The following is a 15857-nucleotide window of genomic DNA, read 5'->3' as shown; positions in this document are numbered from 1 at the left end:
ATATTTGTCCCTCTTGGTGGGATACCCCCACAGGGCTTAAATCTGGGACTCTCCACCATTTGACCCTAGAACTGAAGAAGCTTCTCGGATGAGAGGTGAAACGTCTTCAAGCAACTTAAAGAAATCCAGACGCCTTTTTCTTTCCAAACTTCTTAGACTACGATGACCTGGATGACTGAGAACCTTTAATGGTCCTACTGGAGTTTTCCCATACAACTATCTCTAGAGTTTATAGATAATGGTCAAAAAAACCCAGAACCCACAGAGAAGAGAATAACTGAACTGCTTTGAGCTAATAAGAACGCAGTAACTCAAATAACCAGTTGTTATAACCAATGTATCCAGAAGTGCATGTCCAAATGCACATGTCAAATCCTGAAGCAGATGGCAGAAAACCACACCGGGTGCTACTTCTGTCAGCTAAGAACGGAAAACTGAGGCTGTAAATCACCCAGACTCACAGAAATCGGGCAATAGAAGATCAGAAAACTGCTGCTGGGTCAGAGTTTGGTGTGAACAACATGAAAGCATAGATCCTTCCTGCTGTGCATCAATGGTTCAAGCTGCTGGTGGTAGTGACAGCACCCATTTAGTATAACTTAAATGACACAGCCTACCTGACTATTGTAGCTGACCATGTTTATCCCTTTATGATCACACTGTACACTTCTTCTAATAGCTGATTCCAGCAGGATATCACACTACAAAGTTAAAATCATCTTTAATGCGTTTCCTGAACACAACAATGAATTTAGTGTAGTCAAGCACCCTTCACGTACACCAGATCTCAAGCTAATTTGTGACGATATCATGTCAATATGAATTAAAATCTGTGAGGAATGTTTCCAGGACCTTGTTGACTCTTCGTCATGAAGAATTGAAAAGCTCTGAAGGCAAAGACAGGCCCAACCCTGTACTAACAATGTGAAACTACAGCAATGAAATGACCAATATTCACCCTCGGGGTCTTCAGACATAGCTAAATGGTAAATGGCCTGTATTTATATAGCGCTTTACTAGTCCCTAAGGACCCCAAAGCGCTTTACATATCCAGTCATCCACCCATTCACACACTGGTGATGGCAAGCTACATTGTAACCACAGCCACCCTGGGGCGCACTGACAGAGGCGAGGCTGCCTGACACTGGCGCCACCGGGCCCTCTGACCACCACCAGTAGGCAACGGGTGAAGTGTCTTGCCCAAGGACACAACGACCGAGGCTGTCCAAGCTGGGGCTCGAACCAGTAACCTTCCGATTACAAGGCGACCTCCCAACTCTTGAGCCACGATCGCCCCATATGAGCTATATGATCTTTTTTGATTTAACATATTTGACACATTCTTACATTTCTGTTAAATCATATTTGTTGTGTAGCAATGAAGAAAAAAAACTGGGAGACATTACTGGAACTATTTTATAGTACAGCAGTTTAGCTACAAGCTTTAGTCTTACATTGAACTGCAATATATCTGACATCTCTCTGCTAAGAAAAAAGACATCTTTCCAAATTTCAGATTCTTCCTTGAACGCAATAAAACCCCTTAAGTGTCGGTTCACTCAGTGGGCATACCTTTCTTGTTTTGCACAGACATGATCGGTGGGAGTGGGGAGGAAGACAGATAAAAGACTCACTGGAGAGAGACATAAAGGAGGGGACAAAAGAAAACTGTTGCGCGAGACAGAATGTGAAATTGATAATGGAGAAGTGAAGTGAGATAAATAAAAAAGCAGGTAGAGCTCATAGATAATAGCAGCGGGTCAGTCTCTAATCTAACCACTGCGCAACACTGAACACACGTGCGCTTTGCATGGAAATTTCCAGACATGTCAACAGGAATGAGAGTTATCAGATTCACCAGAAAGTCAGTGATAAGGTATGTGTGAGAGAGGGGAGAGGAAGTGCTGATTTTAATAAGGTTGCAGCTGTCTTTTGGTCTCGAAGCAGCGCATAAAGGTCAAGCAGAGACATTTGTATTTCATTAGGAAGCAGCATAGAACGGGACAGAGAAAGATTGAGTCTGCGGGGAGAGGAAGATGCGAGGGAAGCGAGCTGGATGAATGACAGAGAGATGGGGTGAATACGTGGAATATGAGGAGAGAGGTAAGCACATGAATCCAGCCTAATGAAAATCAAGGATAAAAAGAGAGACTCAGCTGGAGATGTAATTAACATTTCAGCTGGATATTGCCTCGGTCCTTTATACACATGCTCTTTCTGCTATTTTATTATTAAGAGTATAATCAGTTTTCTATCACCGGGGCTCAACTGTATCAATCGTTCCTCGCTTACTGGCTTCACCTTGATTCACAACAAACACAGAATAATCCTTCACACCTTTGTGTCATCTTGTGGCACTGTCGTGGCTCTTTGATCCACAGAATCGGTTGTGGTGAAAGCAAAATGAGAGTAAACCCGGAATTTACGCTGCATGGCAGGAGGTGAGACTGCTTCCCGCACACTTGGATGGAAAGGCTAATTCCCTTTCGAATCAATAATTAGACACACACTGGAAGGAGCTGCCTCTCTTCAATCTGATTTTTTATGCACATATCAATCCTCATGCTTAACCAATAGACAGTAATTTGGCAGGCACATTAGCAAGCTCTCTGTGTTCTGTTCTGGTGAATATATATTCATTACAGCCTACACCAGCAGATTCCCTTTTACCATTTCACAGATGACTGGTCAGGGTCACCTTACCTTACCCAGCACCTCCTGTAGCCACAGCTTTCTTCACATTTCCCTTAACTGTTCGCTTCTTTTGTTACAGTGCTTTTCAACATCACAAAGGTGTCTATTTCTATTTCCAGCACTTCTATGTTACTGTTGTTTTGAAAAATATATGATCAAAATTTCATGCCTAAAAATTTGTTTGTAAAAGTTAATATGGTAAAAGTGGGCAAGCATCACACATTGAGGATACATTGAATAGAAATGGTACAGATGTTGGATATATATTTATTCATGTAATTATAAAAACTAGCCATTTGGGTGGTTTTAGCGCAGGGTGTATTTAATTTCATGTTTTTAATGCTTGTGCTTGTGCCAGCTTAATTAGGAGTGCTAAGACACTTCGACTTGTTCAGAAGAAATTACCACTAGTTATGTTGAGGAAAATCCTAAATTTGCCTTCCTATAAAGAATAGCAAGCGGATTATCAGGTTTTAGTTGAGGGGTGAAGATGTTTATAAAACGCGATTTTGAAAATTTGTGTCGTGACCTGTGTTGCTCCTGCTCTTCTTGCTGCTTCTGGAGCTCCGTCGGGAGGAGGTGGTGGCTGAGCTGTGCTCACTGAGGGAGTCCTGAGCAGAGGAGGTACTTCCTGTGTTCTCACTGCTGTCTCTCAGCATGCTCTCATACCCACTGCTGCCTCCACTGTGGTAAAACAAAGCCGTCTTCCCCATTGCCGGAGGGAGCTCACCACTCAACACACTGCTGTTAGAGGCATTATGAGATCACAGTTAGAGATGAAGCAAAATACAGAAAAAATACATGTTTTATTTTGTGAAATTTAAGTTTCAAATTCCTCAGAGCCCTAAAGCTTGTACCTGTTGTCACTAGCATGGCCGCTACTGCAGCGGTGTGGTTTTCTGGGAGCTGTAATCTTGCTGTAGGGAGAAGGCAGTGTTTGTACCACTGCTGCCCTCTCCTCTCCCAGGCTATCTCCCCCACCGCCTCCTGCTCCACCTCCTCCTCCACTGAGAACAAGGAAATAGGAAGCAGTAAATAACTTCGAACAAATTATTATCTGAATGAACTTAAATGTCACTTTGCCTTACAGTTTGCACCTTACATTATCACGACTTGCCAAAGTTACTCTTGCATAATATATGGATCTAATCTTGCATTTTATATTAGCTGTCCTATGAATAAATGAAAAATGCTTCCATAGGAACCACTAAATAGGTGTACAGTATATGTAAATATACTTTTATGATATAAAACTAACAAACCTTGTCCCTCTTTCCTCTGTTGGATCTGTGCCTCCTCCCTGAACATGACTCCTGGAACGGGAGCCAGCACTCCCCTGGAGTAGCTCTGAGATTCGACCGTTAACAGCTCGGAGAGGAAGCTTAGCAGCCAGACTTCCCCCTCGACTTCGACTCAGAGACTGGGTAGACCAGGACCCAGGGGCAGGTCCCTGCTGCTGCACAGGGGCCGGGACTGAACTCTGGGGCTAAAAAGACAAGTAAAGTGGTTTAGGTGGATGGAAGGAGAAATGTAAGCCAACATCCTTTAATTACTTTAAAGCAGCAATCCCAGTCCACGTGGGCCGGTTTCCCTGCAGGTTTTAGATGTGTCCTTGATCCATCACAGCTAATTTAAATGGATAAATTACCTTCTCAACATGTCTTGAAGTTCTCCAGAGGCCTGGTAATGAACTTATCATGTGATTCAGGTGTGTTGACCCAGGGTGAGATCTGAAACCTGCAGGGACACCGGCCCTCGTGGACTGAGATTGGGGACCCTGCTTTAAAGGATGGACGTTAAAGCTAAACACAGTTTGAGGAAGGTCCTTAAATAATTTTAGCTAATTTTGTCTGATGAGCTTGTGGTTTACAGATGTTAAAGAAAGTGAGCGCGGATCATTTACTTTGAAGAAATATTTATTCCTACCTTTCCATTAGGAGGAAGGCTGGAGCTCCGGCTGGAGCTTTGGCTTAAAGACTTAGTAGAGAAGCTCAGAGTCTTGGTGCTGGAGGCAGACAGACTCCTGGCCTTGGGACTGCTGGTCATCAGCAGCTTACTAACTGCTGATATCTTTGACTGGCTGCTGGTCTTAGCTGGTGACTGTGGAGCGCTGTTTGGACTGGTACTGCCACTAAAAAGGCTGCTGGTGTTTCCAGAAGAAGAAGATAGTGATCCAGCACGGTTGAGGCTGCGTCCAGTGCGAGGCATGGTGCTGTCTCCCTTCACTCCCCCTCCCCCTCTAAGACTCTCACCTCTCTCCAAGGAAAAGCAGTCATAATGATGGGAACCACTGTGTGAGCTGTGGACTCGGCCCAGAGAGTTGGTTCTGTTGGCAAGCTGCTCCAACTTGGCACTGAAAAGCCTACTACTGTCTATGCTGGAGCCTCGCTGTCGAGTTACTCCTGCAGGGCCACAGCCAGATACCCCTGCATCATCTGCCGAGTTCCCCTGCGATGAGACTCCATGTGTGGTTTGCTGGAGAGGGCTGGCTGCCCTGTTCCGCTGGTCTAGACTGGACTTTCGTACAGGCGGCAGCGGTGGGATTCCCCCTTTTTTATGAGAGAAAAAGCCCTGCTTTCCATTGGATCCCCAGCGATCAAGTGTGGCACGGGGACTACAAGGAGTTGAAGTGGTGACTCCAAGATTACGGTACTCGCTTCCATTGTCTAAGCCGTCATGGCGGTTGACACGGTGCCATCCGCGTGGTAGACTAGCGGTACGGTGGATATCTGGGTTATAAATACTAGTCAAGCATTCACCTTGGGCAACAACAGCCACCATCTCACAACCATCCACCACTCGCTTAAAAGAGTCTGGCGATGACACCACCTCACCACCTGAACTTGAACTGCCACGATCACCACCCCCACCATTTGCCTTATCTATTGAGTGGCCCTTCGAATGCTCTGCCTCCCTCTTCTCCAGTTTCCTTTCACACACTAGTTCCTTGGACTTTCCTTCTTCTGTACCACGTTTCAGCCAGGGGTCTTCAAAGCTCATCTCACTTGAAATAGATGCTATAAATGCTGCACTGGATTTGACTGGATCTTTCATAAAGTTGGCCTTTGTAGGTGAGGAGAGGATGGTGGCTTCCTGGACAACCATGGGTTTGACAGCTGCACATGGGTGAACAAGGATGTTGGTCTTGAAAGGAGCCATGTTGCCAGGTCCTGCCAGAATTTGTATGTTAGTTTTAGCCATGGAAGGAGGCAGTTTTCTCAGCCTTTCTTTAGTTGGAGTACCCTTATCACTCTGGTTCTCTGACAGAACCATTTCTCCTTCCAGACTCCCTCTTCTTGGGGTACCACCATTTTCATAACCATCCAGCGTCTCGATTCCAAAGTTGGGATCAGGATCAGCCAGTGCCTCCCCTTGCTGGCTCTGGGACTGGCTGAAGCTATGAAGAGACTGATCAGCTTCGCTGCCCGCGCTCAGATCACTCACCCAGGAAGAGTTGGGTGAACCACAGTTTGACATTCCTGTGGCTAAGGATTCACCTTCTGTCCGCAGCTTGGCCATTGCCACCTAAAACCAATCAAGTATGACATCTTGAAATCCAGAAACAATTATAAAATGTGGCTGTTAAAGTTTAAATAATGTCAAATCTATTTTATTTATGCAAATTCAAACCAAACGATCAAAGTAGCACTAACCTCTGCCATGGCAACAACATCTGAAACCCCCGAAGATGCTGCAGGACCTACAAGCATGTGATCCTCCACAACTCCATCTAAAGCAGTACAAATGGGTTGAGAGCCAGTAGCGAGGGCAGCTGCAGAGCCACAGTCACTGTTGAAGCTGATGATGCTTACTGGACGACCAGCCAAGCCTTCATTCTCAATGAGAGCAGTAATGTCAAGGTCCTCCTCACCTCCAGTAACCACAGTGTACACCAGTTCATCATCCCCAAGTACAAGAGGTCCAAGTGTTACTGCAGATGCTGCTGAACCTGAGACTCCTGGAAGAAAATATAAAGATAGAAAAAAGCGAAAGTTAATTTCTCAGTTCTTCATGGTCTTTATGTATATGCCGATCAGTTAAAAAAAAAAAATAAAGTGGAAAAGAGTCATTCAGTTACGATGCAGTGTTATTCTAGGAAATGCTGGGTCCCTACAATCATGTGGACATAACCTTCAGACCCATGACTCCTGCAGACCAAGCACACCTCACATGCAAATATCCATCCCTGATGGCAGTAGCTACCTGCTGCACTGAGAGTTTGAAAAACTCCCCTTGGTCTCCAGATCTCCACATTCAATCAAGCATTTGAGGGATGCTCCAGAAGTAAACTGATCCTTGAAACCTCTCTGACACAACTCACAATAATCAAGAGATCTCCCGCCAACAATCCAGTTCCAGACACTTTAGAACAACCCCTGAGTCTTAACAGGTTACAGCTGTTTCAACATTTCTGCATGTGGTTTTGATAGAGCGCCTTATTGTCATTAAAACTGCAAGGATTACCCACAATGTACTTTCTCACCACTTTTCCTCGTGTTAAAACAAGCTGTGTTTACTGGAACTTACCATCCTTGCTATCCAAAGGTATTGGTGGTACATCATCATCGCAGAGCGTCTCAGCTGAGCCCAGGCTGGCAGATAACGATGGAGTTGGCTCACGGACTTGTGGGCTCATCCCTGCAGGAGAACTCCTGGACAGCAGGGACTCTGTGGAGGAACGACCACTGTCTGCAGCCAAACTGTCTGTAGAATCAGAAACATCTGGCATTGTAATTTATTTTGTTTTCCAAGTGCAGGGAAATTGGCATCACGCTGAGAAGACAAGTTCAAACCAGTGATTATTATGCAGATAAACTGTGTCATACACAGGTGACTCAGCATGTGTCTTTTATGCATCCAGCATATATAAAACAGCAGTAACATTACCCGGGAAGAATTCACCGTTAATGAACGGGGAGATGCACATAAGAACAAATGTTTCTCATCATGATGCTTGAAACATGTCATCAAATGTTTCAAGCATCAGTTGCAAATTGCTTACTGATTTTTTTCAACTCGCCAGTATTTGTAAGACTTCTTGCATTTAAAACGAAAATATTTTTTTTTTTCCAATATTCTTCTAGTCTTTATCTCATCCAAATGGATGCAACATTAAATGGAGAGAACAAATTCACTTTTTTAGTGAAATTGGAGCACTATACAAAAATTATTTTTGTAATCTTAAAAGAAACTCATATACACCCTAAAGGATACTCTAGAACTGACCAGCCAAGAATTCACTGTAGCTTATTTCTGATATTTTTACTTGAAGTAGATGAGTATGATGGGTGGTGACAGGTAGTTGTAATGAAATGTTACTATTTAACCTAAAAAAAGGAAAATTTAGATTTAAACTGAAACTTAAACTGAGATAAGAAAATAAAAAGACAAAGGAGTGAAATGGAAAAGTAAAAATAATTAAATGTAATATCCATATATAGCATATATATGTATACATTTAAAAAAAAAAAAATTAACACAGTTCTAAAGCGTAACTGTGTAAAAGAAAGAAAAGCATACTGTCTGACGTCAAAGCATCCGGGGCCTGGCCTTCCTGAGTGTTTGAGGATACAGGCTGCATTGCTGGAATGACACCCTTTTGGGTATACACTTTGCACCGCTGGGATGGGGATGATGGAGGCCTGAGAAGCAAGATAAAAATGAATTAGATTGCGCAAACTGAATTTTTGGCGCTGAACATTTACACATCAGAGCACTTGAGAGTTCTAGTACATAGCTTTATTTAACACTTTCCAAGTTTTGCTCAAAACAAAATGAAGATTTTTGCCATCAGCACTATGCTTCACTGTATATTTGCTTCACCTGTACTCTGAGGTTTTGGTCAGGCTGGCAATTCCAAGACGTGGTGATCCTAGAGGTCGTGACTTCCCCTCACAATTGCCGCCCGCCACATTCAGATTCTCATGACTGCACAAATGAGAGACAGTAAAAGCAATAAATCATGAATTAAACATATAAACATATTTCCTAAAGGCTAAGGGTAACATATGAAAAAGAGTACTGAATCTAAACCACCTGGTCTTACCTGTCATGTAGGTGGGAGTTCTTGGCTCTGTGCAGTGGGTTAGAGGTGATGCTGCTGCTTCCTGTAATGCTTCTGGTACTCGTAACTGTTGGGCAGCCAGAACTCTGAGTCAAGCTGTGGATCATTGTCTGGGCCAGCTCAGCCTCCTCCACCACCTCCTTGATCTCCTGCAGCTGCTGGTCATTGGTCCTCCTCCTGGACACCTGCACAGCCCCTCCTACATCACACGCAGGTTCTAGAAACAGAAGACCCAAAGGTGATTTACACGTTAACATACAGCACATGCAAAATATGAACGGAAGCATCATCATTATTCCTAATAATAATTGAACCTGTTTTGGCTTCTGTATCCAACACAGCTGGAGGGGCTGGAGCAGGAGCAGCAGCTGGAACAGATGAAGATGGACATGCCTCTTGTTTGACCCCTTGTTTGATAGCTGGAGCCTCTTCAAAGGGAAACTTTGCCACCTGCAAAAATGAACAGAGCGATGGGGAACAGAAGAGTAACAGACTATCATCAAAGGGAAAATTCTGAAATTATGTCGCTTTTATTTCTAAATTACAGTACACCGTTAATCACAACTTCAGTGATGGTGGAAGAGAATAAAAAAGATCACTTGAGCTCCAAACAACCTGCGCTATTGCCGTGCAAATATTGGGGTTCTGTATAAATATTTTCACAATAAGGTAATTTGTGAAAAGTAATTTGAATGTGTTATATCCAAACACAAATGGAAATACATGAGTATTGAAAGGCACAGAAAATTGCCACCACAAACAGCAGCTGTAACAACAATAAAAAAGCCGGACACGCAATGAACAAAATGCTAAGTAGATACAAACAGAACGCTTCTTTTTCATCTGAATAAATTGACAAAAATAGCTATCAAGCTTTCAATAGACCCCCTATTACAGATCCCATCATACTATGTCATCCTATTTGTATCTAAGATTTTTATTTGCACAATCACAACAAAAACAAGAGCAGAAGACAGTTCTTCACCTCCTCGCTGCCATCGATGCAGTCCAATCTCTCCTGCAGCTCAGCAAAGGTGTTGCACTTCAGGCATTCAGCTCCTTCCTCTGGGACAGGAGCCAGCGGCTGACCAAGTAGAGACTGAGAGGCTTGAGACAAAGGTTGTGAGGGGCCACTGGGCTGCTCGTCTGGCTGAGACTGCACCTGTTATAGAATTATTCTTCATCACAAATATTCTACTTAATAATGCTAAGTGTCTAATCTTTAAATGCACATATTTTCAAATTACCTTGTTCTGTGCCCCTGCTGCCTGATTTTGGCTTTGCTCTGAAGTTTTACCTCGAAGCAACGCAGGAATAATTGGTACAAATTCTGGGGGTTCCTCATTGTCCGTTAGCTCTCTGTCTGACACAGCTGCTCCATTCGGACCCACGTAGATGACTGTGTCGCATGACTGCTCGCTGCTTGAGTATTCGTCGGGGTCACTGGAGAGTCGCAGCAGCGGAAGGTCAGAGTCAGGGTCACCACGGTGATGGAAAGGTCGCAGGTGGGTCGGACGACGCATGCGACCCTCCTCGCAGGAGCTTTCTCCCCCAGAGGAGCTGGATGTGTATTGCTGAGAAGAGCCCAGATAATAAGGAAAGTGGAAGCAGAGAAGAGCGATGAGAGAGAAATGATTTCCTTTTGAGATTTGCAGAGTGAGATTGTCCTTTTTTTCTTTTCCTTTTAATTGATGGTTAGAGACCAGAAAGAAGGAGATGAGGGGATAACTAATATGGACCCAAGGCAGAAGATAAGAACTTCACTTCATTGCAGTTCAGTTTAACTTAATTCCTCCTATTTGTCTAGCATATTAGTAATAGAGTATCTTGTGGCTTGAAATGTCTTCTTTATTTTTAGAGCTGAAGCCCTCATTTTAACCTTTTTTCTTCTGCAGAACACTTTTGACATCTGTGAGCGTAAGAAGTCAATTTGTGTCAGCAGCAAACGGAGACAAGAAGGTTAAATATTTTGTATAACTAGTTTCAACTTCTATAAAAGATTTTCACCTAAACTCCAAAAATTAAAACACTGCAGTGCACTGTCAGGGCAATGTGTGTTTCAGCATAAAATGAACCGTCAAAAAAGTAATTTATGTTTGTTTAAGACATTATACCTGGCACTTTACTTGTCTATATCTGGATAGTTTTATTATTTTAATGAAGCACGAAGAATGAAATAAAACTCACCACTGTGACTTTAGTTTTCTTCTTTTTCATGCGGAGCACCCGGGAAGCAATCTGAATAGTGGAGAGGGTTTCTGAGAAATCTCTAGGTGAGGCAGAGATGTGAGCAATCATGGTGGTCCGGCAGTTCATGTTGCCTAGCGACTCCCTTAGCAACATGGTCAGCTTTCTGTCCCTGGTTACACATATACACCGAGACGTGAGCATTGAAGACATGTTGTAAATACGCACAGTCACTTAAAGGTGTGACAAAACTGGTCGATTTTCTCACAAATGCCCACGTATGTTTTGGCTAAAGGGTATTAATAACTCTTCTTGGTCAGGTAGAGCATTTTCCACAAGTTAGAGAGTCTGCAACATTAACACAACACAAGGCTAACATGAAATTTAAATGAAAAAAGTACTTATAATCATTAGTTATTTTTCCGATTATTAATGCAAAAAGAGACAAACAATTTGCTAATTAAAGCTCACAGTTCACCTATTTAATATTTATCCTCTGACCTGTAGCACTTTTTAATCCATCTTTTGGTGTAGGTTGTGCAGCTTTTGAGATATTTGCTAGATGCAGATAGTACTTATCTTTCAGTTATGAAACACTCAGTTGCATGATCTGGTGACTTCAAAGTATCTGCAAACTTTTTTGTGAGCAGTTTAATATAGGAACTATTTTCTTTCCCTCTTCACTCTCAGTACTTTTGTATGTCACTACTGCTTGATTGATTGATTGATTGATTGATTGATTGATTGATTGATTGATTGATTGATTGATTGATTGGTAATTTATTTCAACATGTGAACAATATACAAGTACATTTAGAAAAGAAATAAGAGAGAAAAAAATACTATACAAATTACATACAAAAAAACATTCTGATTAATTTACATGTTGAAAGGGAGTGGGAAGAAACTGCTTTCTGCTATAGTTTGTGTCCTTGTCTTTATATTCACTCTATTTGTTCTTTTCTGTTTTGCCCTCACACCTAACCAGTCTTGACAGATGTCTGACACTCTTTGAACCCTGTCTCTTCCTGTTAAAAGGGGGTTCTTCTTTCCCAATGTCACCAAGTGTTACTTATATCGCCTTGTTAGACTGATGGTTTTCAATGTGAAATTGTAGCATCTATTAAAAAATAAAACTGTCCGGACAGTTATCTATAATCTAATAACAAAAACGGCAGTCCTGTAACTTTGCAAAAATAAGTGCTTCTTGCTCTGAAAATGAGCCCAAAAGAGCTTCCAGTTCAAAAACTAGAGTTTGTGGACACACACCCTTAATGTTCAACTCCTGTCATACTGTGTCACATGTACATGCACGCTTCACTCTGGATAGCAATACAGTTGATGGGTGTAGTTTAGTGGAAAGAGATGAAGTCCTGCATGAAACTGCTCACAACAGAATTTTCTAATATCTCCAAGACAGTGCAGCTCATCACAAAACAATCTAGATGGATAAGCAGCACTCCAGACCAGTAGTAAAATATATACATTTGATTTTTGGGTGAACAGTCCCTTTAAAAGAGGCGCTCAGGGTATGATAAAGTCTAATATTGGGAGATGGTCTATGTCCCAGAGAGATTAAACGAGCAGATGGGAGAGTAAAACTAGGCTGTGTGTTTAAGAAAAGACTTTCTCCTGGGTGGGCTACTGCAATCATTCATAATGTTTGTGTGTGTGCTGAGGCCTGCAGGCTGACAGTGAGTACAGCTCCTCTGTGGCCCGATACCTCATGCTGCTGTCCCCCTTTTCTAAAAACACAGCCCGCAGTCAAGTCTTGCACACGTATGTGTACATTCACATGCGTGTATGTACACAACAGTGTACATACGCAAAGTACGTACACGCTCCTATCTGACCGCCTCCTCTTTTTCATTATTGCTTTCTTTTTTTCTTTTCTGATTTCTCAGTTTGCTGCCTCGGGCTTCAACAAATCCTCCAGTCTCTGTCTCTCTCTTTCGAGCTATCTCTGCATATCTTCCTGAGATTAATGTAGGTAAACTCATGACTCATGAAGTATTCATTTGGATGTTAATTCAAGTGCTGGGGATGTTGGATTGGGTCTTACCTATCAGCCTGTGCTAGATTTATTACAAGCTTTACCAGGCAGGAACATCGTATATGTAATATGACACTTTCTGTCATCTAAATTCCTGGATCACCACTGTTTCAGAAAATTCATATTAAGGCATTGAATAAGCAGCACTGTGGTACAGCTTTGCTCACAAATTTCTACTTAACTAAACTAATAAACTGAGAAAATCTAGAGTTCTAGTGTCAAAGAGATTTTGGCGAGAAGAGGAAAAAACTGCCCTTTGAGTGTCTTGATTGACAGAAAGACATGAGTGGGAAAGAGAAAACATTTTTTGGACAAGAAGTTGTGCAGCATCCACGATGAGGAAAGGGAATGTTTAGTAAATGTGTTAAGGGTCTTTGCAAGAGCATATTGTGACTGAAACATGGGTCTTTCAAGCATGTTGACTGCTGAATCGTGCCGAGACGCTTGGATTCTTACAGAAGGCAGTGCTGGTTGAACAGTCTGACTCTTTTTGTGAACTGGGAAGCTACAAAGTCCAAAAGTGTACTGATAAATGGTAGATTCACTGGTTACCTAGCAACAGTACTGGAACAGGACTGGGATTATAAAAACAGGATGGGACCCTATCCTGGAAGCAGTGAAGCATTGCAAGACAGGCTCAGCAACTGTGATGAAAGAAAATGAGCAGCCGGACTTTAAGCGTGTTTCGTTTGAGTCGAATATTTTCCCCTCAAAGGAAACAGCCTGCTATATGATTGCTTTGGTTTCTAGGGATGAGAAAGGTGATAGGAAATTCAGCTGATCAATCAGTTTGGTTGTGGGTGAAACAGAGGTGTGGACTCGAGTCACATGACTTGGACTCGAGTCAGACTCGAGTCATTAATTTTATGACTTTAGACTTGACTTGAAAAAATGTTCTAAGACTTGTGACTTGACTTGGACTTTTACACCAATGACTTGGGACTTGAATTGGACTTGAACCGGTTTACTTGAAAAGACTTGATATTTCACCCCAAATATAAAATTTAACATGCATATTATATAGATTGAAAATATGACGTCATTCAGGGGTAGAACCGCAAAGGATTCTGGGAACTCGTGGCAAGAGGTACTAGCGCACGCAGGCTTTCAATTGAAACCAGTCACACAGCGATAAAAAGAAACACAAAAATGTCAAGAAGCTGTTGTATTATTAACTGCAATAGCCGGTCGCATGACAGCCACGGGAAGCCGACGGGTAAAGAGATCGGTTGTTATCGGATTACGTCGTTGAAGAGAAATTGTTCAAGCCGTGTTTCCGAAGTAACAAAGAGGCGACGGGTGGCCTGGATTGCAGCCATTCAAAGACCAAATATAACGTCCCAGAACCCTCCAGCTCACAGGTTAGTCTGCTCCAAGCATTTACACGAAGGTCAGTCTGCTGTTGTAGTTAATGCGTCATTTTCATAACATAATTGGTGATATAGGTTACAAGCAAGTCTGGTGCTGAACAGAAATTGTCGCACTATGCTCCTTTATTTATTGTGCATAAATAGTGAATTGTCCTGACACAATATTGCGTTTCGCTTCTGTTATTATGGTACATTGACAAAAACATATGCTTTTATTCACAGGATAAAACAGGTTTTTTGTATCACTAATTGCCCAGTACGATTACAGCATACAATATTATTGTCACTGCTACATTTCTGTAATGCTACCAGAAATTATTTCCACTGCTAATTAATTACCGTTGAGCTCAAAGGTCCTATTAATAAACGGTTAACGAATGTGTATTTATGACGACGATTTGTGAGACTGGTAAACTTATGATACGTACGATGGTCTTTACTTTCTACACGGTGCATTTCAAGGTCCTGCACCCATCCGGCGGTAAACTGTACCTGGGCTTGTTGCAGTGACCTGAAGTTACTAAACTTCATGAGTGTATGCACTCACTCCAAGAACCGTATAATTATAAATATGCATATAAATATGCTACGATGAGATAGCTGACTTCATCTAACTAGCAAATGTTGTCCAGGCTACGTTGGTGATGCAGTTTTTTTTTAATATGTATGATATTTTTGTCATGCGATTTTAAAGCCGGTCCTACAACCGCATCCAAGAATAACATGCAGCTTATCTCAGAACTGTCGGTGAAAATTATTCCAGGAGCTAAGTTTAATTGAGCTGCATTTTAAAGAGGTGCAATTTCACAATTTGTGTATACTTTCTAAGTTCACTATTTTGTCATGTGTTGAGAAAAACACAGATTTAAAAATTACATGGTCTAATATTTACATTTAGCATAACTGCAACATGCTTTTTCGTTTTTTTTTTTTTTAAAGACTCGAAAGGACTTGAAATTCAAAATTTCAGACTTGTGACTTGACTCTGACTTTTACACCAGTGACTTGAGACTCGACTCTGACTTGCCTGACATTACTTGAGACTTGACTTGAGACTTGAGGATAAAGACTTGAGACTTACTTGAGACTTGCAAAACAATGACTTGGTCCCACCTCTGGGGTGAAATACACTCATCAGTCACAACATTAAAACTAGAGAGAGGTGAAGTAAATTATGTTCTTCTGGTGGACCTTGGGATTTGGTAGCAGCCTCCATTAGCAGGGCAATGCACCTAACCACGCCACTGAAACGGTTCAGGATCAGCAGATGGAAAGTGACAGAGTGTGCCGTAGATCCCAGTCTGATCAAGCATCAGAAGGTGGTGCCAGCTGGAACAACTCTACAGGGACCACTGCCAACATCCTGGTACCTGACACAACAGGACTATAGACTGTATAGAAAAGATGGATGTAGCTTCTGGATCTGAAGATTCTGGAGAAGTGCCTGAGGGCAATCAGGTGGGAATTCCTTTAGTCCATACATATGCAA

At 42.2% G+C, this 15857-nt stretch overlaps 1 protein-coding gene across 3 annotated transcripts in view; it reads right to left on the bottom strand.

The window, feature by feature from the left end:
* kif26ba (kinesin family member 26Ba) overlaps positions 1–15857 on the bottom strand; it is a 102593-nt gene that overhangs the window by 6519 nt on the left and 80217 nt on the right. The window contains exons 12-25 of one of the 3 annotated variants that reach the window (XM_085395951.1): positions 10946–11117; positions 10006–10332; positions 9744–9920; positions 9073–9208; positions 8741–8975; positions 8518–8622; positions 8215–8336; positions 7222–7398; positions 6566–6652; positions 6348–6424; positions 4621–6219; positions 3957–4180; positions 3552–3701; positions 3224–3438 (exon numbers count right to left, since the gene is read on the bottom strand). In XM_085395951.1, coding sequence (XP_085252077.1) covers positions 3224–3438; positions 3552–3701; positions 3957–4180; positions 4621–6219; positions 6348–6424; positions 6566–6652; positions 7222–7398; positions 8215–8336; positions 8518–8622; positions 8741–8975; positions 9073–9208; positions 9744–9920; positions 10006–10332; positions 10946–11117 — 3803 coding nt within the window. Of the gene's footprint in view, positions 1–3223; positions 3439–3551; positions 3702–3948; positions 4181–4620; positions 6220–6347; positions 6653–7221; positions 7399–8214; positions 8337–8517; positions 8623–8740; positions 8976–9072; positions 9209–9743; positions 9921–10005; positions 10333–10945; positions 11118–15857 lie in introns of all 3 variants that reach the window. The other 2 variants (XM_085395872.1, XM_085395795.1) reach the window with 2 other exon arrangements.

The sequence above is a fragment of the Rhamphochromis longiceps genome, linkage group LG1 (genome assembly GCF_057381845.1).
Source record: "Rhamphochromis longiceps isolate RC_006_pf linkage group LG1, R_longiceps_female_GT1.1, whole genome shotgun sequence".
Lineage (NCBI taxonomy): Eukaryota > Metazoa > Chordata > Actinopteri > Cichliformes > Cichlidae > Rhamphochromis > Rhamphochromis longiceps.
Note: the sequence above shows the minus strand (reverse complement) of the source record. Positions and strands in the feature narration are given on the sequence as shown.